We start from the raw sequence: 27,531 nt of genomic DNA, 5'->3' as shown, positions 1-27,531 counted from the left end.
TGGGGCCAGAACTGCAGCAGGCAGCAAATGGCAGAGCCGCGAGGCGAGAGGCGGGGCGGTGACACAGCAGTGGCCACACGCACAGCACGTGTGCGGAGCGCGGAGGCAGGAAGAGAGCAAGGGCTGCCGGGGGTGGGCTGAGGGTACGGAGCTTCTTTTTGCGGGGGCGGGGAGACAGTGAAACCTGTTCTCAAATTAGCTTGTGGTGATGGCTGCACACGACCCTGTGAATACACTAAAAGACAGTGACGTGTACACTTCAAAACAAAACATTGCAAATATGGCAAATAACAGGTGGGCCTGCGGCTGGAGCCCAAGCCCAGCCAGGCTTCTGTGGGAGGCGCACTCCCTGTCCACAGCCTCCAGCCCAGGCCTGGAAGGTGACTGACAGGCCCAGAGCTGCAGCAGGGGGACTGAGCCCAGGCCCGGGGAGCCTGGCACCACACCACAGCCCCGGTCTGGGGGAGACGACGGGCGTGGCCAAAGAGACCGTTCTTGGGCTTCGTCGACCAGCAAACTCCTTGCCTTCGTGGGGCACTGGTAGGGTCAGCAACACTTATTTCTTAAGGAAGATAAAAACACAAGGACCCTTTCCACTTGCTGCCAAGGCCAGGAAGTTCCTTCTCACACCTTCTGGGCAGGATTGGCCTGCTGGCTGGGCAGCCTCCAGCACCCGGTCGAGGCCCACCTGCTCCTCAGGTGGGGGGGGGGGGGGGGGGGCGCAGGGAAGGACAGCTCACCCCACCCAACCAGCACAGCAACAGGACTGCACAAGAGCCTGCTATACTACACGCAACAGCTGACTCACTGGACCAAAGACCCAAATGGAAAAGCAAAAACTAGAAACCTCTTAGAAGACAACCCAGGGCAAGAGCTTATGACAGTGGATTTGACAATGACTTCTTGGATGTGACACCAAAAGCACAGGCAACAACAACAAAAAAATAAGCTGGACTTCAACAAAATTAGAAACGTCTGTGCATCTAAGGACACGAGAGTAAAAAGGCGACCCACAGGATGGAAGAAGACATTTGTAAATCACATCCCTGATAAAGGACTAACACCCAGAATATATAAAGAACCCTTACAACTCAACAGCAAAAACACAGACAATTAATAAATGAGCTAAAGATGTGCTGACCTCAGGTACAAACTATGTACAAGAGAGCACCCACTACAGGTGAGCCTCCGGACTCTGACAGGCCTGGGGCAGCTGAGCAAAATGGGACCAGGAGACTCACTTCTTTAGCTCCACCCCTTGAAGTAAACTGACCTCCTACCCCATCAGCAGAACCACTAACACCCACCTTTACAGTTTTGCCTTGCCTGGTTCCCGCCTGGCACCCATGCCCCTTCCCCGATTCTTCTTCGAGCCTGCACGACCTCCGTCGTTATCAACCTCTGCTCCTGGAGACTTGAGCAATCTCTGTGAGCCAACCTAGGACACTCCTGGAGGAAGTACGTCCTCACCTGCCTCACACCTGGAGCTGTGGGCCTATGGCCTCTGCCTAAGTTCTGGGCTCTGCCCAGGTCCACTCGACATTTATAATCAGGTCTACTGAGGTAGAGAGGGGAGAAGCCTTCGAGGGCTGCCTGAAAGACCCCAGGCTCACCTTAGAATGCACCAGGCAGGAGTCTGGGTTCAGACAACAGGTGTCCACTGAGCCCCTGCTTTGTACCAGAGACAGAGCTAAGAACAGGACAGACACAGGGCCACCTTCACAAAAGCTCACTTTACTCTTGTGCTGATGAGGGAATAAAAAGAAAACAAAGAATGACTGCAGCTGGTGGTTAGTGACAGGAATACAAGGACAGCAGGTATGGGGCTGGCAGCACCCACGGAGGTGACGCGCTCGGAGTCCCAGCAGGGGCCGCGTGGAAGAGAAAGTGAGTGCCCAGGTCACCCGACAGGGATGAGTGGGGTCTGGCCCATGGAAGCTGGTAGGACTGGAACCAGGAGGCCCGTAGGCGGGCCTGCTGGTAGGACTGGAACAAGGCGCCTGAGGACGCGGTCTGCTGTGGAGGGGAGTCCAGGAGAGGGAGGCCGCCTGACTGTGGCTCCGACCCCAGACAAGGTGCTAACCTCAAGAACTAAATCTCTTTTCTTTTCTTTTTTTCCTGTACTTGGCTTATATTCCAGCTACTTTTTTCAGGCATTTCTATACCCTCCACCTTCATAGAAAATGGACCCCTTTAGGCTAATGACACAAGCGACAGGACTCAGACAGGCAGGAGAGGCAGAGACAGCAGAGGACAGAGGTCAGCTGGAAGGCAAGGTCACCAGCTGGCTTCGTGAAGAAAGCAAGCTGCCCCCCACGGCCTTTGCTCAGCACCCCCCCCCCACGGGGGCATGAGACAGTTCTGGCAGCAACTCTGGGGGAGGCCCCCCAAACGATGACACCTAAAGATCAACGGGAGCTGGAGGGACAGAGAACTTGAGGACTATCTGACTGCTGGAGCTGGGAAGGCCCCTGAGACAGCTCCAGGCTGAGAGCAGAGCCTTGCTCGGGCAGGGGTGCGGCAGGAAAGGGGCAAAAGACAGAGCAGGAGCCACCCCAGGGGCAGAGCTGGGGGTCTGAGGACGACAGACATCAAGAAAGGGACCTGAACTCAGCTTTCTCCTGAGATGCAGAGGAGATGGAGCCAGTATCCTCGCCCCCAGCCCCATCACTTCCCAACAGAGACAGTTTCCTTCTGGCAAAGACTCACGTCCATTAGTGCAGGAGGCCTGAGACGTCAGGTATCCGGCGGGCAAGGAAGCAGAGCCACAAGGTGTCACACGGCCCAAGGGCTCACAGCAGCCAGGCAGCACCGTGAGGCCCAGGGCCACCAGGCAGCTTCCTGGAGCCGGGGGAAAAAGGACATGGCGAGGGGGGAGCAGAAAGGCTAGTGCTGGTGCCCCCACCAGAAACGCCCGGGGCGGGGGCCGGGCAGGGAGCGGCAGCTCACACACAGCCGGCGGCTCTGTGCCCCTTCGCCCCTCAGGCCCCAGGTGCTGCTCTGAAATGCCACCGGCAGCGGCCCAGCCTGAGAAGTCACCTGACTCCAGCAGAGGGCACTTCCGGGATGGGACGCACTCAAGTCAGGCCTCGACAAAGGCCAGAAAGAAACAGAGCTTGCTTGGTTCAGAGGTGCGGCGCCCGAGATGAGTCCCACGGGAGCAGGCTGAAGGCGGCTGAGCCTGGCGGAGGAGGGCTGAGGACACAGCTCAGGGCCACTGTCTCTAAAAGCAACCCCCTGACACACACACACGCTGGACGCCAGGCCCCAGGGACACAGCACCCACCACGGTGAGCTCAGCGCTGCAGTAAAGGTACGAACACAGCCTGCAGCGAGGAGGGAAGGAGGCTGGGGATGGAGGAGCCGCGTCTCGAAGGCGTCTTGTGACCCAGGACCAGGCCGGGCTGGTGAGGCCCAGGGAGGAGCCAGGCTCGAGGGACAGGAGCCGCACGCATGGAAACCAGGTGAAGCTGAGGTCGTGCGGACAAGGAGGGTCTCTCGATAAATGCACGTTCTGTCCCCACAAGCCCGGGGCCGGCACCACCTCCACTGCAGACGCAGGCAAAGAGCCACGCCTGACAGCGTTCGCACCTCAGAGGTACTTGCCGAGCACCTACTGTGTGTCGGGCTCCACGGCGGGCCCTGGGGAGGCAGCGACCAACAGAATTGACCATTACCTCTGCCCTCACCGAGCTGGCCGTACGGTCAAGTCAGAAAAGTCAGACGGACGGAAGCGACAACGTGCGAGGTGGTGGTGAAGGGCCACATTGGGGAACGAGGCAGGGGTGAGGACAGAGGAGGCCCAATGAGTCTGTGCGAGAAGGCAGGAAAGCGCCAGTCCCCCCGGGGCCGGTGGAGGAGCAAGCCTCGATCCCTGTTCCGGGCCCGCTGCCCTGGTTTCGTGAGGCGGAGTCTGAAAGGGGAGCCTGGTAACTAAAGTACAAGGAGTCCTGGGAAGGCGCTGGTTTATGCCTTGACAGCCGTTCTCAGCGCGACCTTGGACGTACCAGCATCACCGGCCTCCTGGACACCAGGCCAGAGTGGCAGGTGCCCAGGGCTGCAGGGGGTAAGCAAAGCCCGTGGTACTTTCTGACTGTGACCTGAGCCCCCATCCCTCGCTGGATGCCTGCCGGGCTTCCCAGCCAGCGGTGAGGGTCCTCCCTTCCTCCAAGGGCAACTCCAGAGGCACTGCATTTCCTGGCCCTTCCCAGCTGCCTGGCCTGGAGAAACCTCCTCTTTCTCCCAGTTTCTTTGGTGCTACTTCTTACTTTTTTTTTTTTTTTAATTTTATTTATTTATTATTTTTGGGGGGGTACACCAAGTTCAATCATCTGTTTTTATACACATATCCCCGTTATTCCCTCCCTCCCTCGAGTCCCCCCCACCCTCCCCGTCCCAGTCCTCTAAGGCATCTTCCATCCTCGAGTTGAACTCCCTTTGTTATACAACTTCCCACTGGCTATCTGTTTTACAGTTGGTAGTATATATATGCCTGTGCTACTCTCTCGCTTCATCTCAGCTTTCCTTTCACCCCCCGCCCCCTCCCAAACCTCGAGTTCTCCAGTCCATTCTCTGCATCTGCGTCCTTGTTCTTGTCACTGAGTTCATCAGTACCATTTTTAGATTCCGTATATGTGAGTTAGCATACAATATTTGTCTTTCTCTTTCTGACTTACTTCAGCAGCCTGGCCTGGAGAAACCTCCTCTTTCTCCCAGTTTCTTTGGTGCTACTTCTTACTTTTTATTTTTTAAATGAACTTCTAATTTCAGGATACATTTAGATTTCAGAAAGTTGTGAAGATAGCAGAGCTCTCTGTTCTCCCTCCTGGTCACGTCTCACATGAGTGTGGTGGGTTCATCACAGTCAAGAAACCAGTACTGGGATGTCCCTGGTGGTCCAGTACTTAAGAATCCGCCTTCCACTGCAGGAGACGAGGGTTCGATCCCTGGTGGGGAGACTAAGGTCCCACACGCCGTGGGGCAACTAAGCCCACACACCACAGTGAAGACCCAACACAGTAAGTATGTAAGTAAGTAAGTAAGTAAGTAAATAAATTAATTAATTAAAAAAAAAAAGAAAGAAAGAAACAGCAAAGAGACCAATACTGACCCCAGATGACTGACTACAGTCCATCCTTTACTCACACCCCCTAGTTCCGCCTCACGTCCTTTTCTGTCCCAGATCTCACAGGACGTGCAGCTGTCACGTCACCTCAGCACCTCCCCACTGCTCACACTTTCCCAGACTTGCCTTATCCGTGGTAACACTGACCGCCAGGTATCTGGTAGAAGGCCCCTCAGGTGGGGTGACATGGTGTTGCCTCGTGGTCACACGGCAGTGTGGGTGTGGGTGTGGGGAGGAAACCCCACAGGGGCAGCGCCCTGCTCCTCGCCTCACGTCCGGGGCGCGGGGCCTCTCACTGTTGACACAGACCCTGTGTGCCTGCCTGCGGCTGTGTTCATCGGGTTTCTGCCTCTAGTCACTGTTGCCCCGTCCACACTGTCCTCTCAAGAGGGACGTCGCGGTAAGCGGCCCACCCCTAAGGAGTGGGGAGTGAGCGCCACCTTCTTGAGGGCCGAGTCGCCACACAGATTGCTTGGAAGGCATTCTTCTGCACCGGAGGTTTTGTGTCTTGTCCTCACCCCACTTCATTCACGTGTTTCCTGACTCATGCTATCTATTTTATGTGTAAATTATAATTCAATACTACACTATTTTTTTAAAGACATTTTATTATTTACTTACTTATTTATTTATTTTATTTTTGGCTGCATTGGTTCTTCGTGGCCATGTGCAGGCCTCTCACTGCGGTGGCTTCTCCTGTTGTGGAGCATGGGCTCTAGGTGCATGAGCTTCAGTAGCTGTGGCACATGGGCTCTAGAGCGCAGGCTCAGTAGTTGTGGCACACGGGCTTAAGTTGCTCAGCAGTGGGTGGGATCTTCCCAGACCCGGGATGGAACCCGTGTCCCCTGCACTGGCAGGAGGATTCCTAACCACTGTGCAGCGCTACACTCTATTTTGTTGCTCAAGCTGTTCTGGCCTTGATCACGCGGCCCCGTGTCTCCTGTGTGTGCCCCCCCTGCATGTGCACGTCCCACTCTCTGGCACGACAAGGTGCCCCAGGCTCAGCTTGTATGTTTCTGCCCTGGTCCTAGAATCGGCCATTTCTCCAAGGACCCCTGGCTCCTTCCACTGGAGAACAGAATGAGAAATCAATACCCAGATGCTAGGTATGCTCACTGCTATCAGGGTGCTGCTGCTTCTACAGGCCTTCTCAGCTGACAGAACAAAGAAGTACAGCTGCATATAACCTGTGCAGAGTCACACATCTACACTCACCCCCCCCCCCACTCACCTATCTACTACCTATCCATCTCTCCATCTCCTACTCCACTTCTCTCCCTCTCCCTCCTCACGTGTCTCTTAAGTCAAACATACTGCCGTCCTCAACTTTACTCCAGGACCACACGCATCACTCCAGCCTCTCCCCTCGCTGACCTGTACCTCCCACCCCCATTCCTGTCCTGCGCTGTTCAGCCCCAGCACACGCACAGTGGCTCAGAACTGTGAATCAGTGCTCCACAGGCCACTTCACCCACTGGCACACAGCATCCACGCACCATCCCTTCTGCCTTCAGTTGTGCAAGCTCCACTCATGTCCAAGGGCACACACTTCCTTTCACACCACCTTCTGGACTCCGCGGGGAAGTCCTGGAGAAGAACCTGTCACAGTCCCAGTATACGTAAGAGCCCAGCAGGGAGAGCAGACTTTATTCCTCACTTTCTGCCTCCAGCACAAGTGTCTGAGCCCTCTCTTCCAGGGCATGTTGGGTAGGGAGGGAGGGAGGGAGGACACTGGAGGAAGGAGAGGACACAGAAAGGGGAAATGCAAGGGGCTAAAGGCTCCTCCTGGCAGAAGCTGCCCTTCCCGCCTGGGCGGAGGCCAGGGCAGGTGTGAGGGCGCTGCCCCGGGGAGGAAGCGGGGCTGGCGCGCAGGCAGCAGGTCTTACGTGAGCCTCACATGGAGAGCACCACAGCCCGGCTCTGCTCTTCGGCTGCTGCCACTCCTCCAAGTCTGCCTGCCACAGGGTTTCACTGCTCTCCTGCCCAAAGGCCTGCCAGGTAGATCCAGAAAAAAGCTGCCGTTTGCCACAGGCGGACTGAAAGCCACGCGGCTGCTGGGGCACAACATCCACCAAGCTCAGCCGCCGTGCCCTCCTGCTTACCCCGTCCCGGTGTCTGAAGCAGCCAGCAGAGGCTCTCGGGCACCAGACCCCACCGGAGTAGCTAGAGAGAAGGTAAGTGGTCTTAAACTGTAAGGTTTTAGAGCTTAAAACAATTAGAGCTTAAACCAATGGTTTTAACTTTTGCTGAATAATGGGAAGATCTTTAAATGGAGGCTCCACACCCAGAGACTCAGATTTAAATTTTCCGGAGTGGGGCTTGAGCATCAGAATTCCTAAAAAGTCCCCTCATGCTGCTCATGTCCAGCCAAGGTTGCGAACAACTGCCTGGAGGGGAGACCTACCCACGTGCTGCCGCAGCAGGCCCAACCCGGCTGGCGGCTGGCACAGGCCCCAGGCAGCTGTACTAGGTCACTGGCAGCTTCTGGCCGGGCCGAAGAGGACCTGATGGAAGCAGCAACAGGGGAGGGGAGACGAAACACAGCTGCCGCGAGCCTGCTGGGAGTGGGGGCTGACGGGGTGGACAGGACAGCAGGCACTGCTGGAGATGTGATGTCGTAAGGGGCCCCAGCACCCAGGGCTCAGGTCAGCACCCCCAAAAGGCCCCAGCAGCCACAATCAGAAAGGAAACAAAACCTTGGGCAGCCTGAGGGGAGAGTGGGGAGGGACGGCGGTCCTCTCCTCCCTGGTGACACTGTGAGGCCCTCAGCAGACTGGGAAGGTGGAGACCACGCCGCACAACCCCAGAGGAGAGCCCCTGCCCTCAGCGGGGCCTGGGGGACCAGCAACGCGGGCACAAGCTCCGTCTCCATAGCCCCTGCCGTGAGCACTGGGTCCAGCTCCTCTGGCTGGAACACAGCACTGGGGGAGCTCGCGGCCAGCACAGGGGATGCGCTGAGCCACAGAGCATGCAAGCGGCTCACGCACATGCACACGCACACACACCAACACACACCCACATCCCCCACCCACACCTACACCCACCACACACCCCTACCCAGACCACACACGCACACCACACACCCACACCCCCCCTACACACACACCACACATACACCCCCCACCCTCCCCACACACGCACACCTACACCCACCACACACCCCTACCCACACTCCCCCCGCCACACCACACACCCACACCCCCCCACACCACACACATCCACACACACACACCCACACACACACATCCCCACACACGCACCCCCCCCCCACACCCTTCCTGTCAACCATGTTGCTGAGCCCTGAAACCAAGCAGGCCTGGTGCTACCACAGGGCTTGGCTGAGCAGGACCCACACAAACTGGAAGCCCAAAGGACTTCAAACAGCCCCTTAGGGACAAATTCTCTGATTTATTCCAAGAATCCACACAACCCAGAGAGAGAGAAACTCCGCACTGAGCTCACACCACAGCAGGAACTGCTGAGCATCCCCTGCCGTCCAGGTTTTGGAACACAAGGCAGTAAAGCAGGTGAGGGAAGCTTCCAGCAGGGGACCCGCACCCTGGAGACAGGCCAGGCACAGCCACAGCCCTCCAGCCCTTCCCATGACCTCAGGGACCCCAGACTTCAGGGAAACGCGGGTGCCCAGGACCGAGGGTGGATGAAGCCTGCCCAGGTCAGACGCAGGCATCCACCCGCAGCCATGGTGCTGGGTCCCGGGCGCACCTGCTGCAGGCCTGAAGAAGGAAGCCAGCCTGGGGCTGAGAGCCCCAACCCCTCTAAGGGCAGGCCCTGTGCCCGAATGCCACGGGGCCAGAGCAATGTGAGTGGGACCCCGTCCGCCTGGCTTCCTCCCCACTCCAACCGGACCAGGCCAAGGGACCGAAGCCCCGCCCGGTTCGGCTCCCAGGCTCCTTCCCAGGACCCTGAGGCTTGTCAGCAGGAGGAGCTGGAGCCTCCCGGTGCGAGTCCAGGGCCCTGGAACAAGCATCTGGTTCTTCCCAGACTCAAGTGCTTCTCCGTGATCCACAGAGAGAACCCACAAGCACCAACGCCCCCTTCCCTCTTGGGGTAGGGAGCCCGGAGCACATCGAAGCTGGACACCCTCCTGGTTAAACTTCCCAACAGTGGGAGCAGGAGTGAGGAGGAGGGAGACTTCCAGAGGCGGGGGGCTGGACGGCAAGGTTCTCTTCGCCTCATTCTCTGCTTCCGAAGATGTCCCCGCCTTGCGGAGGGCTTGTGAAGAGCTGAGGCCCCTGCAGGCATGACGGGCTGCATCTGAGAAAGGATGCTCTCAGTTTTCTTTCCTACTGGAATTCCCAACCAATTTCTCAGAAATTTGCACTTCCTGGGGTTCTGTGTTGACCCAGCGGTGTTTTTAGGTCCATCTTTATAATCTGCCGTTCCCAACATGTTCTTCCAAATCTAAGAAAACCTACAGATTGGTCAGTTATAGAGACCTAGCGGTCTCTGTGTGCCCACGTGGGGTCCTTCTTCTCAATGCTCCTCACCCCCAGTGAAGTCCCAGCCTCCGAGGGCAACGGCCTGCCCGGGCTCCATGCGCAGCCCTCCACCCCAAATCTCTGCGGCTGCGCAGAGCACAGAGGTGTTCAGGAGGAGCGGGCCTCCTGAGTCCTGTGGCAGGCTTTGTCTGGACCTCATCCAGGCCCCCAGCACCCTGCTCGGCACGGGGCTGGGTGGGGAGGGTGTGGGGAGAGTGGTCTCCAGAGTGTCCCTGGCCCCAAACAAGCCCAGGCTTACTGGCAAAGGCTCACAGCAGGTGGACCACGGCTGCTTGCAGTCCTCTGGCCACTGGATGAACAGTACTGAGCATCGGCAGGGTTGGAGGAGATGTGGGTGGGGCACCCAGGACGGCACCCCACAGACGTTTACCCTAGTGAGCTGGGTGCTGGCGGCACAGGTACCCCAGGCATGTGAAAGTTCATCCAGCTGGACCTGGTGACAGGCGCACTTTTCTATATGTATGGTTTACTCCAATACTTAAGAAACCTCCCTTCGGTTGGAAGATGCCCCACACAGGGCTGCAATTATCATTTTAAACATCCAAACACTCAAGTGCATAGAGAAGTGTGCCCAGGTCACAGAGCACCCCTTCCACAAGGTGACATGGTTTCCAGACGAACGGCCCCGGCTTGAAAGCACCTCCACCTGACAGGACTCATGGTCAGAAATGGCCTCTCCCGTGCCAGGACCTCCAAAGAACCGCCACCTCAAAGTACCCGACCAGCTCCCCTGCCGAAGCCTGTCTCAGATGGGGCCCTCCCTGCACCCCATTCTCAGAGGTCAGAGGAGTCCTGCCCCAGGAAGGGCAGCACCAGGAGGGAGGGGTCCCCACCCCGTTTCAAGAGCACCCGCCCACCTACCACTGCCATAGGTCGGACCACAGGGGACGGTGGCACAGCCCGGGGGGCTGCCACCCAGCAGCAGCATCGCAGGCGGTGAGAGCTGCACGCTGGCCGGAAACCATGCCCATCTCTGGTGACGCTGAGCGAGAGGAGTGTCCGCTCAAGGATGAACAGCAAGTCTATTTCTAGGCTTCTGCGTGAGGCTTCTGAAACCCTGACGTGGGGAAAGCACGAGACGGGAGGAAAATACAGGAGAAAGCACCAGAACACACACAGCGGAAGTCTGGGACTGTTTCACAGATGCACGTGAAAGCAGTAAGGCCCTCTGCAGCCCCACCAATGTCAACCATTCCCCAAAACAGTAAGAACCCCAACAGAGCAAGCTTCTCTTGAGACAGAAGGCTTTGCCAAGCGGCTCACAGCAGGCTCCCAGGGCATCTCAGAGGAAGCAGAGTGGAGCAGAGCTGGGGAAGTCAGGGGGCGGACGAGACTGGAGGGCGGGCGCTCTCTGGAGTAGGCTGGCTGGCCCGTCACCAGCTTGCCCACCAAACCACCATGGGTAACCTCAGGAGAGAGGCTCGGGGAAGCCGCGGCTGAAGGAAAACAATCGATCTCTGTCCCTGTGACACAAGACAGGTAATGCGCCACAGGAGGGGGAGGAAGGTGATGGGGACACAGGCAGGATGAAGGCACAGTTCTGCCTTAGTGGCCTCCCACCAGACCTGACTGCAGCCTTGGACTGCTTAGCAGGAAGGAAGGATGAAAGACAGGGCTGCCCAGCGACAGGGACAAGTTGTGTGTCCTTCACGGTACGTCCCCTCCACCCATACACAGAAGTCATTCTCTATAAGGAGAAGAAAAACAAATTCTGGTAATTCACAAGGCCGAAGGCTCAGGGCAGCGAACCCGTGAGCGCTCGGCCCACGCAGGCATGCCTGGCACGCTTCACCACGTGAATTCAGGATGGCCAGGCACCGTGTCAGCTATTCACACAGCAGCAGAGCAGGGTGTCTTGGACAAGAGACCTAAGCTCTGCAGGCCTCAGTTTTTCCATGTGCGAAATGGCTTCATAAATGAGCCACAGGGCACGGAGCCCTTCAGAGCAGTGTCTGGAACATAGGAAGTGCTGTAAGAATATTTAATAAATTTAAAAAAATACACATTCTTCATTACCACCCAGTTTTGTTCATGAGAACACACATTCAGACCAGTGAGAGACCACTTCACACCCACGAGGACGAGCATCTTGAGTACAACAAGGAAGATGGACAGTGGCGGTGTTGGGGAGGATATGGAGAAATTGGAACCTTCACTTGCTGGTCAGAATGTAAGATGCGGCAGTCGCCGTGGGAAACTGTGTGCAGGGTCCTCAAAATGTCACACACAGTTATTACAACATGACCCAGCCATTCTACTCCCTGACAGACATCCAAGAAACTGCAACACAGGTGTCCATGTGCAAACCTGTCCGTGGGCGTCCACAACAGCCAAAGCAGAAACAGTGCAATGTCTACCAGCAGGTGAACAGACACACAAAATATGGTCCAGCCATACAACTGAAAATTATACAGCTTTAAAAGGAAATGAGGGCTCCCCTGGTGGCGCAATGGTTAAGAATCTGCCTGACAATACGGGGGACACGGGTTCGAGCCCTGGTCCAGGAAGATCCCACATGCCATAGAGCAACTAAGCCCGAGTGCCACAACTACTGAGCCTGCGCTCTAGAACCCACGAGCCACAACCATTGAGTCCACATGCTGCAACTACTGAAGCCCCTGCACCTACAGCCCGTGCTCCACAAGAGAAGCCACCACAATGAGAAGTCCGTGCACCACAATGAAGAGTAGCTCCCACTCACCGCAACTAGAGAAAGCGCATGTGCAGCAACAAAGACCCAACTCAGCCAAGAAACAAACAAATGAAAAAACAAACAAATAAGTAAATAAATAAATAAAATTAAATTTATAAATAATAATAAAAATAAAAAGCAATACTGTAACAAATTCAATAAAGACTTTAAAAATGTTCCACATCAAAAAATCTTAAAAAGAAAAAAAAGGAATTAAATTCTGACACATGCTGCAACATGGCAAAACCTTGAAGATATGATGCTAAGTGAGAGAAGCAGACACAAAGGCCACCTGTCATATGATTCAATTTACATAAAATGTCCAGAACAGCCAGACCCACAGAGCGGCTGGGGACGCTCAGGGGAGACGGGCAGTGGCTGCTGGAGGGCACAGGGCTTCTCTCTGGGGTGATGAAAATGCTCTGAAATTGACTGTTGACAGCTGCACAATTCTGTCAACGTACTAAGAACCACTGAATTATTTACATTAAAGCATGAATTGCATGGTGTATGAACCATATCTCAATAAAACTGTTAAAAAACAACTTTTTTACCTTGAGGTTACACAATTAGCAGGTTGCTAGGCCTGGGCCTGGGCCACCCTTCTGTGGCCCCCAACAGGCCTTGTTCCTGGGTTTTCTGAGCATGATGGCCACTTCTCTGATATTTCCATGTATCAGAATTTAGCAGAATTCATGCAGCCACGCCAAAGAGAAAGTCAGAAAATGTTACGTTTGCCATGCAGAGACTTCATGATTGACAAGCAAACCTGCCACCCTGCCCTCAACTCATCCGCCCAACCCCAGTACTGTCCCTGGAAGCTTCAGCCGACCACGCCCACCAGCAGCCCTGGACTGTGTCCTCTCTGTACAAGAGCAACCAGGTTCTTATCCAGGACATGGCGGTTGGAGAAGGGAAGGGATAAGACTCAAGCACACACACGCGCGCACACACAGGCTCTCCCACACTCCCCACCCAGCTGAACCACGTGCACAGGAAAGTCTCCTTCTCGCCACAGGCCCCCAAGGCTCCTCCAGGCAGGCCGGTCTACCCCCTTCGTCCCCTCTGCTTGGGGATCTGAAAGCTCCTGCCTCACCTCCTCCAGGTCCAGTTCACACCCCCCAACACCCCGGGGGTCCCGCTGCGGCCACTGGCTCTCCTGGCACCTGTGAGCGCATGTCTGCCCCCCAGCAGAGCCTGGAGCTCCCTGAGGTTGGGAGGAACCACCCCCCCCACCATTTCCTAGCTCAAGAGCAGAAATGCAGTCGATGCTCAGAGATCGCAAGAATATACGAGCAAGCAAACAGCAAGGTACTTCCTTTCCAACAGAAACGTACGGCCTCAGTGCCCAGCTCCCGCGCCTATCATAGAGTCCTGGTCGGGGCAGGCACTGAACAATGGGGCTCCACCTGGAGGTGCCGGAGAGCATCACCTGCCAGGAGTGCCCCTGGACCCGAGGCCCATCAGGAGGAGTCGGCTGGCGTGACCTCTGCTCCCTCGCCCTCGCGCGCCCTGGCACAAGTAGGGACAGGTCCTCGCCTCATGACGGAGCGTGCCCCCAGCCCGCCCTGGCTAGGAGGCGCTGCCTGGGCCGCAGAACACGTTTCAGATTTACCCTCATCAGCGTGAAGAGGCAAGGCTCAGACCTGCTGGGAAGCTGGGAGGGCCGTGCAAGTCAGGAAGCAGAGGAGCTGGGCTCGGGGCCCCGGCCCCCTGAAAGCCCAGGCCCAGCGTGTCGGCTGCCCAACAAGCCGCTGGAACAGGTTGCATCCTGGAAGTGTCCGGGGGAGTCCCCTCCCTGCTGCTGCCACCAAGGTCCTGCTTGCCTTCCAGCGACCCTCCCAACCCTACACATCAAGATCCCTCCCTGCGCGACACTCACAGGCTACCCACCTCCCCTCTGAAGCTACTGAAACACCCCGAGTTAATTTCAGCTCCACTGGGACGAGCGGACAGGCGGGGCACCTTCCTGGATGGCCTGGAATGTCTTCGGAGCACCGGCCCTCAGCCCCAGCTGGTGTGGGGGCCACAGGGTGAGAGCTCTCGCTCAGGTTGTCCGGGTATTCTCCACGCTAACCTCACAGCGGCTGGAGCCCTTAAACGTTCCTCCCTTTCAGGGAAAAGTTAACTGATGACTGTTTCCAAGAAAACAGCCTGCCTCACGTCCTATGAGATGTCCTGTTGCTAACAAGAGACAAAGCAGCTTTACTCAAGGATTTGATTATTCCAGCTTAAAATAAAATGAGGGCATCAGAAGTCAGGGAAATCGTGTGCAAAACGCCATTGTGTGAGGCAGGATGTAGGAGAGCATATGCGAACCAATCTGCTTTCCTGCAGAGAGTTACGCTTCCATCTTTTCAACAGTCTTTCCCCTCCTGTGATGCCCTGATGCGGCAGATAAGAGAGGGAGCCTAGGAGGAAGGAAGCACATCGGTGCGGACGGCCCACTGGGGATCACGTAAGAGATGGAGCAGGGGCCGTGGGAGGCCAGGGCTTCAACGGCAACAGCCTTTGTCTTCAGCAAACACAGCTCTGCTTCGGTTGGGGCACAAACTTCAACTCTGCACGTACACAGAGGAGGCCAGACACGAGGATCACAGCATAGGTGAGCTGGATAAGCTTCACTTGGGCCTCCAATCAGGCAACTTTTACTAAAAATAGAGGCCATTGCCTTCAAAACAGCAAGAGCAGCTGGATACCTATGGTGCTAAGTCTGCCCTGGGGTTAGAAGAACGTAAGATCTGCGCTTCCTTCCAGCAGGGTGGCTGGCGGGCACAGGGCCCCAGAGCTGGTGGGGCTGAGGATGGAGCAGGGCCACAGGGACAGGCTCCTCTGCACCGGAAGCTGGCTGGTCTGCAAAACGAGGTGAGCAAGGCCTCCTCAGCTTTACACTTGGCCAGTACTTTTACTCTTGACTTTCACCAAAGCACATCTGACCCAGGCCAGGACATGGAAGTGACTTCGCCCATGGCTGCCCGGAGGGACCAGGCCTTTGGACTCTTAGTCCAGTGTTGGCTCTACAGCACCGGCCTGCCTCAAGGGAGATAAGACCCTGGGGGGATGGGGGTGTGTGGAACCAATGAAATACGTGTGGGTAGAAGCGGAGAGGGACTGGCTTGCAGGAGGACCCCAGCACAGTTGCACCTGGACTTGGGCACATGCACGCCTTCCAAGCTGCAGACGTCAGCACCAACTCTAGGGGCACATGCTAGACAGAGTGGTCACACGAGGGATACATAAAGGAGGTCAAGCCACGGAAGGGCATGGGGTTCGTTCGGCTGGGTAAGGGCAAGAAGGAGAACTGTGTCCAACTCTTCTTCCAGAGGCGAGCCCGGAGCAGAGCGCACAGGACACCCGCATCTACACTGCCCAGCGGGTCCAAACAGCTTCAGAGAAGCGTCTCATGGAGGCCTGGGTGCACCAGAGTTCTCTGGGACCAGCACCCGCTAGCTGGCTTGGGGACGCAGAAGTCAAAGAGGGAGATGAGCCACCGGCAGATGCCGCCCGGCCACGGAGGTGTGCACTCCGCACACGCAGGCCCACCTTCTGGACCCCTCAGGAGCCTGGGGCAGAGGCTGTCACCACTGCAGAAAATAATTTCAAAAACGAGGAAAATATATACACAATTGGAGTCCTTGCTGTTGTCAATGCTACTGTCAAAACGTTTCTAAATTTTTTTCTTTTAAAAAACATAGAAAATACATATTTTTAAAAATCTGGATGTACTATTTCAAAACGTTCAACTCGCTTCTTAACCAGGTGACAGGCGTCCCTAGACCTGAGAGGGAGGGGCTCCTTCAGGGGAAGCGTGCCTTTGCTTTGACAGCGGGGCCGGACCCCTCCCCTGCCCCAGTGCCTGAGATGAACCCCCAGTGAGAGAGGAGGGCAGCAGGGAGACGGGACACACGGCTTCATGCAGTCCCAACCCCGTGTCCACACTCGTGCTGAAAAGCACAACCCCTCTCCCCGCGCCACAGGTGGGAACACTGAGATGTGGCGGCAGAAGTGACCACAGCCAGCTCACAGGTGGAGCTGGGATTCAACCCACAGACATCAACCCAGGCATCTTCTGACAAACTGCTCGAGGACCGCCCAACTCAGTCTTGTTTTGTTTTGTTTCATTTCGACGGGTTCCACGAGGGGGAAAAGCCCAGCCTGAAACAACCTGTGAGCCTGGACGGCCTGTGTCGGTGCTGTGCTCAGACTGACCGGGCCAGGCTGACTGGCGCCTTCTGGCGGGGGGGGGGGGGGGGGGGGGGGGGTGGCGAGGCGCTCTGGACAACCTGGACCTTGAGGCCAAGTCCCTTTGGGATGCAGGGACATAGATCTCCAGGCTAACACGCCAGCACCGCACACCTGGGACAGCTGTGGCACAGAGGTGGAGCCTGGCCAGTCACCGAAGGGCCGCTTTACGAACCAGATGCTAGTGTCCCCCTCAAAATTCCTACATTGGAACCCTACCCTGCAACAGGATGGTACTGGGAGGAGGGACCTCTGGGAGGTGATAGCACTGGATGAGGTCATGAGGGTAGAGCACGTATGAATAGGGTTAGTGTCCTGTGTCCTCTCTGCTCTCTGCCACGTGAGGACACAAGGAGCAATCTGGAACCCAGAAGACAGTCCTCACAGAACCCGACCACGCTGCACCCTTCCAGCCTCCAAAACTCTGAGAAACAAACTATTGTTTGTAAGCCGCTGAGTCTCTGGTACTTCTCACAGCAGCCCAAATGGAGCACAACAGCCTCTGCAAGTCGGCCCTCCTTCCAGCAGCCCCGAGGAGGGACACCCCTGCAGAAGGACATCTATTGCACCCTTTGCTGACTGCCCGGGTGACAGGCTGGCCGCAGAGGTGTGACACCTGGAAGGGTTTCTCCTGTGGGAGTAACTCTGAGCAAGGAAACTGAAACGGGCCTCTCATCATTTAAGCCCCAAAGTTCACATCAGAGGACTTTTCTGAATAGTTGGTTTATCTTTTCATCTTTGTGCTTTCCTGTTTTCACAAAATTTGTACAGTGAGTACGTTACTTTTATAATCGGGGAAAAAAATTTGTTACAGCAAACAGTTTTCCTGGCATTTGCTCTCTTGCATGTGACCCCTCCCCTTGGTTTCAAGATCCAGTCCAGTCTTTACATATTTTTTACTGTCTACACTTTAGCTACAGATTTGCTTCATCTTAAGAAATCTTAACAGGCAAATTCAAAGTCACCAGGAAAGCAAATGCAGGGGCTGCACCACAGGGCGTTTAGACACCTCTGCGGGAACCGTGGAGGGCGAGTACTGGGCGGCTCGTTCCTCCTACGACTGGGCAGGAACTGGGCAGGCGAGGGGAAAGGAGGGGCCTGCGAGGAAGAGGAGAGGAAGAGGGAGGGGCTGAGCAGCAAATGGCTTTCAGCTGGCTCCAGGCTTGCTCGGCTTGTGCCTTTGACATGGCTATTTTTGGGTTTCTGAGCGGGGAGAAAGAAAGAAATTCTTCCCACCACCGCCTAGCTTGGCAGTCCCTCTGCCCTAGCTCCGCCTCCCTGCCGCTCCCCCCCTCCACTGCCCCTCCCCCCCTCCCCCCGCCCGTCCGGGATGAAGGAAGCCCACCCTGGAGTATTCTCTCCCCCAGCCACCCCGTACCACCCCCCATGCTCTTAGGAGTATTGGGAGGCCTCACCCACTTGCTTGTCGCTTTATACAGAGCTGGGAAAATGTGGAAATAAATGAAGCCTTAATTAGGCAGGCATCCAAGGTTTGGGGGGTGGGGCGAGGGAGAGGCCCGAGGCTTCGTCCCAATCCAGGAATGCCTGAGAAAGCTCCAGGAGCCTCCGGCAGGCAGCCTCTGAGGGTGGAGGCTTCCCACGGACTCCTTTTCGGTCCGCACTGACCAGGAGGCCAGGGGCCTGGGAGCCCGGCTTAATTCCCACAGCAACTCACTTCAGGAGGCCCGCCGGCTGCAGGAGGGCTGGCCTCCTTCCGCCACCCCAAGCACAGAAGGAAGGGAGGGCTCCTGTCCCCCTCTTTCTTCCTCCCTGGTGCCCTTCCCAGAGCTGGAGGCAGGACCCTCAGAGTGTGGACAGGGACTCAGCCCTCCAGGCCAAACAAAGGCAGTTTTCCCCTTTCAACTGTGGAAAACTCGGCGTTTCTTATTTATTCCATCCTGAGCCTGGAAACAGCAATGAATCGGAGATCTTATTTCTTCCCTCAAGTGGAGGAGTGGGGGAGAGGCGGATTCTGTTAGGGAGGAGACTGGGCAGGAAGAAGTTTACAGATATTTTTAGAGACATGGGAATTAAGCACGCAGGGACCTTCTGGGGCCGGAACGTTTCTGTTTCCATCCCAGCTTGGAAAGGCCAGGGCGGGAGAGAGAGTGCGGCCCGGAGGCAGAGCGTGGCAGGGAGGCAGCACCAGGCTCCAGGGAAAGGAGAAGCCAGCAGGGAGCCGAGGTCTCCGGGGGCCACGTTGCTGCTACCGTCCGAGCTGCTTCTGCACTTACACAAGTTGGGCAAATGTCACGGCTACACGGCAGGTGGGGTGGCACAGACGCTGGACCCCAGCCCCCGCAGGGCCACCCCCAGCTGCCGCTCGCAGACCCCACCCCCGCTCTCGGAAGTGCGGGGACGGGGCCAGGGAGCGATGTGGATCACGCCAGCCTCCTCTGCTGCTGGTTCTGGTCTGACTGTGGAGGAATGAGATGGAAGCTAAAATAAGGCTTTTCATTTCTCTTCAGGCTTCTGATGAGTCGGGCTATCTCACTTAAGACCACAAATATGGTCTTAACTGCCTGTGGGGTGCCCCACTCAAAAAGCATCTCTCTACAGCCTCCGGGACAGCCACACAAATCTGGGTATAGGACATGGAGAGAGGAACACGGAGAAGACAGTGAGCAACCCTGGATGTCCTCCTCCCGCTGGTGCAGTGCGCCGTGTCCAGAGCTCAATCCGGCAACACCGAGCAACTGCCTCAGAAACGCCACACCCCGGGCCCCACAATTCTGCTACTGGGAACGTTTGCTGAAGCATTAGATAAAAAAAGAGAGGGAGGATATGGGGATATGTGTATAAATACAGCTGATTGACTTTGGTGTACCTCATAAGCAGGTACAAGAGTATAAAGCAATTATATTCCAATAAAGAGCTTAAAAAAAAAAAAAGAGAGAGAGAGGGAGGGAGGGAGGGAGAAAGAAAACACTTAAAAGCAACATGAATGCCCCCACTACGGAACAACTACTGATGGCACAGCACACAGCTACTAAAGACTGCACTTCAAAGGGTGACACAAGGAACTGTTAGAATAGTTTTATTAAATATTAACAGTCTTACTTTTAGGCCTCACATAAGTATACAACTACACATCCTAAGAGGACACACAAACCATAAAATTAACAGGTGTTTTCTCTCTTGGTATCGGGCAACTTTGTTTTCTGCATGCTTTTTTGTGTTTCCCACATTTGTCACCATGAAGGTATTTTATTTCTGGCACGGGGCGGGGGGAGGGGAAGCACTATGTCTTTAGCCCGGTCTTCCACCACTACCTCTGCGCTTTGAGCAATCCTGCACCTCCACCTCCAGATTACTCCTAATTTGTTCCTTCCCAGGGAGACCCGAGCTTGCCAGGAGCCCTCCTGGGGCTGGGCAGGGTAGGGTGTCTGTCTCTCTCAGCTTTACGCCCTCCTTCCTGACTGTGGACTATGAGATCCTGGAGGGCAGGACCCTTCCTCACCTTTATTTCTCCAACTCCCAGCCTGTCCATGGCACACAGCAAGCAAGCAACGAGTGAATGAATGAATTCAACCTCTCTCTCGGTTTCCTAAGGTTCCAGGGAGAGTCATTAGGAAAACATTTGGTGTGGGGAGAAGGAAAACACGACAGTGTATGCGGCCCTGGAACAAGCACAGGCCCAAGCCCCGGATCCCCTGACGGTCCTTTTCAAGCAGCCAAAGTATCCGTTACAGAACCTGCCCAGCCCATGACAACAAGGGTCTTATTGTTGGTGCAAGGAGGCGACTGGACCCAATCCGTGAAGGGCCTCACTCACCAGAGGGAGATTAGAGAGACCGTCCCCCTCTAACTTTTCTGGAACAGCAGTCATCATTAACCTTTGGGTTTCCAACCAGAGAATCGAGAATTTCAACTACCTATGAAAGTATCTCTTCCTCATAAAAGGTGCTGAAGCAAATTATAGATGGAACACTTAACGCAGGAGACAAACGCACACACACCCGCAGCAGGCATGTGTACACTCACTTTCCAACACCCCACGCACCCCACCAGGCACACACGAAGAGCTATGCAGACCCAGGGCAACAACCTGGCCCACGCAGGACAAATCAAGGAGAGCGCAGAAGGGAACAGCTGCCTAGACAGAGAGGAGTCGGGCAGGCAGGAGGGAGGCGCCCGCAGTGGAAACCCGCACACGCCCCCTGTGCAAACCGATTCCTGAAATGCATGAGGGGAGCCTCCAGTCAAACATGGCCAAAATCATACAGTGACGTGTTCAAGTTGCTGATAAAACCCTAATAAAAATAACCACAGACGATTTTTAAAAGGTATAAACTCTCAAAGACAAAAACTGGAGAGGAGATAGCTGCAGATGTGGGATATTAAATAAATTTTGAAACGTTGGAGGTGGGTGTGCATACACGGAGAGTGACCAGGTGAAGCCGAGGAAGCTTCCAGAGGGAAACCGGGAGGCGGCAGGCTGATGCCGTCAGAACACCAGCAAGCTCAGGGCCTAGAGGCCCCAGGCACCTCTGATCAAGGAGGCGAGGCCAGGAGCAGGAGGGCTGGTCAGCCCCTGTTCAAGGAGCAGTCAGACCCTGGGCCTGGCTCCTGCCAGCAGCACCCAGAAGGTGCTGTCTGAAAAGGCTCGGGGCAGCAGGCACCACAGGGGGGAGAAGATGGAGGCAGGGGTGGAAGATTCCATTAAAGTCCACATTCTGAAAGTTGAGGTCTCCCCAACACCAAGCTCTTCTGCTGCCCACAAGTCTCCCCAGACTAGAGACGAGAGGGTTTGGGTCTGGGGACTTGCCAGTTCCCTGCCTGACTGTCCTTCTAAGACAAGGCCAACCAGTCACCCACATATACCCTGCACACACACAGTCTCATTCTTAAATACAAACGTAGGGCCAAGGGTCACAACTCGTTTGAGAAAGCCCAAGACCAAAATAGGCAGAAAGGGAACGAAGAAGAAAGCGAGTCAGACCAGAGACAGAATAAAATTTCAAAATAACTGAAATTTTAAGAGAAAGTATTGCATCCATGAAACATGGATAGGATGCTATAAAAAGGGACACAGAGAACAAAAAATGAACCCTAAGAAACTAAAAATATGATAGCTGATATAAGAACTAGAATAAAAATAAGAAAACAGGACAGCTGGAATCAGAAACAGAGGTGTTAAACGAAAGGTTAATGAAATCTCAGGCACCACAAAGCCATGCAAGAAGACAATAACATTAGACGCTGCCCAAAAGAGCCAACAGTCAAATAACAGGAGCTCTGAAAGTAAAGACCAGGGAAAATGAGACAAGAGAAACTACCAGAGGGAAAAAATATAAGAAAACTTTCTGGACCAGAGGGACAGAACTTTCCTCATTAAAAGGTACCCAGGCTTCTGGCTCAATGAAAGAAAATAGATCTATACCAAAGCATATCTTCACGAAATTTTAGAACTCAAGGGATAACAAGAAGCTCCTAAAAGTTTTCAGAGAGAAAATTCCATTCATTTACATAGGATCAGGAATCAGATCCTTTGTACATGAACTTCTCAGCAGCAATGGTAGAAATTAAAGACAAAGAACAGTGCCTTCAAAATTCCAAGGGAAAATTATTTCCAGCTTGACATTCTATAACCAGTCCAGCTACCAATCAAGAGTGTGGGTAGGAAAGGCGTTTTTAGACGTCCAAGGTCTCAAAACTTTTTTTCCCTTGTGCCCTTCTCAAGAGGCTTTACCAAATGGAGAAGCAAACCAAAAAAGATCTGATCTAAGAAACTCTGAAGAAGGAGAAAGGGAACCCCCAGGTCAAGGGCTAAAGAGTGGGCCTGGAGAAGAGCCAAACAAGAGGAGAGAACGCTCCACGAGGGATGTGACCGTGGAAAAAAAAAAAAAGAGCCACTGACCCAGGGACCTGCCCACACTAAGAGGAGTTTCGTAGTTCTGTCAGAAAGTTTAAAGTGCAATTAAGGTTAGTTAAATATAAATCAAACAAATGAAGAGGGAAGGGCAATTATCAACTGCAAAAGAAACCAAACGTGAAAGGAAACAGTCAATGGTTCACACGTGGTGTGAATGTGCACATTTTTTACAGCATCATAATAATGTGAACACTACTGATTGAGCCCCACTGTTTGCTGCAGGGTACCTGTGTTGGCAGGATGGGAGAGGACAAGAGGGGCCGTGAGGTACCCCTGTGCCTGTGCACGGGGGGCGGGGGGGGGGGGGGAGCGGCAAAGCCACAAGGTGAAAGAACCAAACCCTATCTACGGAAGACAAGATCAACAGATAGTACCTTCCAAAAACTCAAGAAATGGCGGTATAAACGTGTTATTTACAAACACGGAGGTAAGTACTGAACTCCTCCAGCTGCAAGAACTGGCAGTGGCCTCCTGCGGAACAGGCTCAGGAGGAAGGACTGGGGCAGGGTGTACACGCTTCATATAAGAAATGTTGTGGTTACACATCTGACTTTTTAAACTATGCGTGTATATTATTTAAAAAAAAAAATTAAAGCCCCCACGATAGTTTAAAATTCCCACCTGGCCCATTTTCAGGCTTCATGTAGGTCAGGGAGCAGAGAGATCCCAGGGTAAATACTGAGCTACAGGCGGGAAATGATACACACCCTTTAAAAGACTGCCCACCATCCCCCCAGGTCCGGAGGCTGACGCCCAGGGTCCTCAGGCCCCGCAGTCAGCTCTGGGTGCACTTCTTTTCAGGGTGAGTTCATGTATCACTTCCTCCTCGGGCAAGGCTGTTAGAAATAAAGGACTGCTCTTCCTAAGTCAAAGACCTCAAATGCGGCCTTCGCTGGAGGAGTGTTCATGTGTTTCCCAAAGTAATTATGGAAAGATCATTTCTAAGGCTGTGAAGGCTTGAACACTTGGTTTGGGGGTTTAATGTAAAGTTTAAACTAAAGAGCCAGGTTTGTTCTAACACTAGGCACTTGCCTTTCCCCCTGACGGGAAGAGGTAACCCTCCGTGGAGGAAGCCGCGCCGACAGAAGTGCCACCAAATACAACCAAAAGGCTGCAGTTCCACAGAGACTCCCCACTTCCACTCACTCAAGCGCCCTTCAGGCTCCAACACCATGACCTGGCAAGTGGTCCGTGAGGGGACAAGTGAACAAACAGGAGTGCTTCCACGCCCACTCCTTCTGCAGAGAACTGGCCCCGCCCTGCCCTCCTGGAAATGGCGGCCACCCTCGCCTGGCCCACAGCAACAGGACAAGGGCTCCCATTCTAGACGACGTCCTGGTGTCTGTCAACGTCACCTACGTGGGCCTACTCAGACAAGGAAGATCAAATGGCTTGGCACCCCAAGAGGACACTTTCACCCTGCTTTTCCCGTTCTGGGAGGGCAGGGTTTGTTTTTATTTCAGCAGTAGAAGGGCAGCTAAGACGGTGGGCACAATGACCTGGTCCAGTGGCTAAGGGAAGCCCATGAAGAGAAAGGAAGGAGCATCAGGGAACTTCGAGAATTCCCACCAACAACCTTCTGGCCTCTCCGTCCCCCACTCTCACCCTGGTGAGGAGAGGGAGGACAAAGGACCGGAAACGGGAGCCTCCTAAACCCAACGCCTGAGGACAGGGCTGCTGCGTGGAATAGACGACACCCAGGTTGTCACAGCTTCACAGCCATCCCTCTTGTGACCATTTAACACGAGCTCACCACACCCTCAGAACAAGTCTCAGGATGTGAGACAGAGGAAGCTAGGCCTGGCCACCGGACAGTGTAAGTTGAGTTGAAAACAGTGGCTCTGTGTTTGCCACACTTTGCACGTGACCCTGCCGACCCTCGAGGAGGGACACGGGATGCCTCGGAGAATATGCTGGAGGAAAGCAATCAGATAATACAGGCAATCCAGCAGAGAGCGGGGCAGGAGCACTGGGCAGGAGCAGCGCGGTGTCGGGGTTACTTCCTGCTGGGGGCTCTGACTGAAGCCTGGCCCCGTGCCTGCCCTCGCCCATGTGGGTGCCACACCCCATGCAACAGAACGACCCCATTTACAAGGACACCTGGACTGCACATCTCTCCCCGCCAGTGGTCAGTGTTTATGTAGAAACCACGCCCAGGTATGCTTGGGTCAGGCTGCTCTCCAGCCTTTTCTCACACAGCAGGAATTGCGTGCTTTTCTCCATCTCGGAAGGAGGCCCCCCAAAACTGAGAAGTCTGACGCGTCCTCCCGACACTCACACCACACCCCTTACCTCAGGCAGGGCCAGTGCCCAGCCCCTCTCGGGCCTGCTCCCTGTCTTCCTCCGCTGGGTGGGCAGGGAGGACCGACTGGGCGCTGATTACAGGCGCGAGGGTCTGCTGATACAGAAAGTGGGGACGTGCTTCCGTTTCTCAGGAGCTCACAGCTCCTGTTCACACACAATCCTGACTCCAGGTAGAGAGCCCCTGCATGCAGGCAAAGCCATGTCTCTGAACCAGCTGGAGGATGACAGTGGAGACCCCCCTCCCCTCTGTGCCTCAGTTTCCTCAGCTGTCAAAGGTGAGGGCTGAACGAGAGGATGTCTCCAAGGAACCTCGACACCACTCCACATCCACAACTCCCCAACGCCCTTGACCACCGGGACCCAAATATGCAGCAGTGCTGGTAGGTCTCCTGGGAAAGTGCTGGAAGTAGGGCCAGGTGCATCCTCTACACCAGGCACAAGTCCAGCCTCCCCCCATCAGGGGATTCTTCGGACACTGGCTGCCTTACAGGAAGGACAGAGGAAAATAGGCAGCCTGGCCCTTTACTGCCCCTGTCACCAATCCCCCCCCGCCCCCCAGCCACCCCGTGCACTCAGCAGGTGTCAGCACCCATCACACCGTGTCGCCGGGCAGTGGGATCTGGGCTCGGCGCTCAGTGCAGAAACTGAGCCAGAGCAACTCCACTGGCCAGGCCCCCCACCTACGGCTCAAAGCCCGAAGCCCCAGCTCTGCTGGGGGAGAACCTCACCTTGGGCAAGTCACTGCTCTCCCCACAGGACCATTTTCAGGATTAAACGTGAACCCAGCGAGAGAAGCTACTAGCACAGTGATTGGGCGTGATTTTTCTTTTAACCTCTGCATCTATCAGAGGCTAGCTGGTTCCAAAAACTATACACGGCTACCTGGAGGAGGTGAGCCTCAGGCTTCTGCCCCAGTAACGGCCGCTGTGCCCTCAGACAGCCGGACGCCACTGATGAGCCTCGCAGACACGGCTTTTCAGGGGGGCCCGGGCGCCACACGGCACTGTCGGGCCACCCGACCCTTACCCGCCGGTGGGGAGACACGTACAACCTCCACGGCGGGTTCAGGGGGAGAAAATGACTCACTCGTAGTGGACTCTGAAGAACATTCCAGAGCATCCACCGGCAGAGGTATGAACGGAAGCCTGAGAGGAAGGTGGCCTGAGGAGGGACAGAAAGCAGGCTCAGCAGAGGCCAGCTGGAATCCCGGCCTTGCAACCGCGCCTCAGAGACCCTTCTCCGCTCGCGGACGAGCGTGTTCCCGTGTGGCTGGAGGTCACAAAGTCCTTCAAGGCCTCCGTGGTCTGGGGAGCTTCTGCGCCGTCCCCGCACCTCACAGCCTCGATGGCTTGGGCAGCAACACCGCCCTCGGGAGGAGCCGCACAGGACCAGCCGGTGCGACAGGACACACACGATGCCTGCTTCCCTCCCCCTGCCCTGCAGGCCGGCTCAACAGGAGGGATGCCCGCCGTGCTGTCTGTGGAACCTTCCTCCGGGAGGGGCTGTGTCGAGGAGCTGACTGGAGCCAGAGTGACCCTCAGAGCCCCTCGCGGCTGGGCTCCCCGCTGCCACGACCCGGGCAAAGCCACCTCTCCGTACCCTTACGGGTAGAGGCTGGTCCTTCCCCACACGGCACCCGTGCCTGACTCACTCTGCAGATACAGCAGTGCCAGGAGGGACATGCCGACGCCTAGGCGGGATCTGTGCCATCAGGGACAACCGTGGGTGGTCCCATCGTTCTCCTTTCTATCGTCCATGCACTGCCTTTCTCCACTCCCGTTTCCAGTATCTGTCTCAGGCCAGGCAGCGGTGTCCACCAGCACTACCGAACCCTACCCAGAACTGCAGCTGAGGACAGAAGGAGAGGGGAGGATGAAGTGAAGAGGAGGCAGCCATACCCTCTGGTCACAGGAAGTCACGCTTCTGCTGTGAAGGTGGACGGCGCTGCCTACTGTCTCCCGGCCCCAACCCGGGCAGAGCCCTGTAGCCCTGGCCCAGCTCCTCTCTTCCGTGAGCCCTCCCGGGCAGAGCCAGCTTGCCCTGCTCTGTACCCAGAGCACTTTGCAGTAGCTCCCCCTGATTACACCCTTTGCGGCCGCTGAATAATGGCCCCAAAGCTCTCCACACCCCAACCCCCAGAACCTGGAGTGTGACCTCAGACGGCAGCAGGGACCCTGCAGGTGAGACTACGGTAACGATCCTGACACGCGGGGACGATCCCGCCTTATGCGGGTGGGCCGTGAAGGTCATCACACGTGTCCTTTCAGGAGAGAAGCGGGGGAGAACTGACACAGGGGAGGAGGAGAGGTGATGATGCAAACAGAGGCCAGGAAGAGGCCGCGAGCCGAGGGACGCAGGCGGCCCCTGGAATCCGAAAAGGGTGAGACGCCGTTGTGCCCCGAGCCGCAGAGGAGCCGGCCCTGCCGGCACCCTGACGTGAGCCCAGGGACGCTGAGCTGGACTCCTGACCTCCAGGACGTGGGGGCAAGCCCACGCTGTGCTACGACAGGGGGTCAGCGGCGGTGTGTCACGGCAGCTGCAGGAGACAAATGCACTTACATGTTGTGTGTTGTCATCAGTATCCTCTGCCCAGAATGAAGCCACCTTGAGCTCACTTCTGACACTCGAGAGATGTCGGTGGCCGATCCGTTCATCAACGTGCGCGTGCACACGGGCTGCACCAGCCCTCCAGAGTAAGTCAGCATGTGGTACAAAGTGAGGGGTTCCCCTGCCTTAAGAAACCCTGCCTGCCACCTGTGAGATTCCATCAGTG

At 55.7% G+C, this 27,531-nt stretch overlaps 1 protein-coding gene across 15 annotated transcripts in view; it reads right to left on the bottom strand.

Moving 5' to 3' along the window:
• The window catches only part of MPRIP (myosin phosphatase Rho interacting protein), a 131,401-nt gene that overhangs the window by 58,581 nt on the left and 45,289 nt on the right, over window positions 1–27,531 (bottom strand). The window contains exon 1 of one of the 15 annotated variants that reach the window (XM_057715586.1): window positions 25,845–26,052. The exons of 13 other annotated variants lie outside the window; for them this stretch is intronic. In XM_057715586.1, coding sequence (XP_057571569.1) covers window positions 25,845–25,877 — 33 coding nt within the window. In that variant the 5' untranslated portion in view covers window positions 25,878–26,052. Of the gene's footprint in view, window positions 1–10,506; window positions 10,531–25,844; window positions 26,053–27,531 lie in introns of those variants that run through there. One more of the 15 variants, XM_057715587.1, reaches the window with a different exon arrangement.

Source organism: Hippopotamus amphibius, chromosome 17, assembly GCF_030028045.1.
Source record: "Hippopotamus amphibius kiboko isolate mHipAmp2 chromosome 17, mHipAmp2.hap2, whole genome shotgun sequence".
Taxonomy (NCBI): domain Eukaryota; kingdom Metazoa; phylum Chordata; class Mammalia; order Artiodactyla; family Hippopotamidae; genus Hippopotamus; species Hippopotamus amphibius.
The sequence above is the reverse complement of the archived record's forward strand: the minus strand, read 5'-3'. Positions and strand labels throughout refer to the sequence as shown.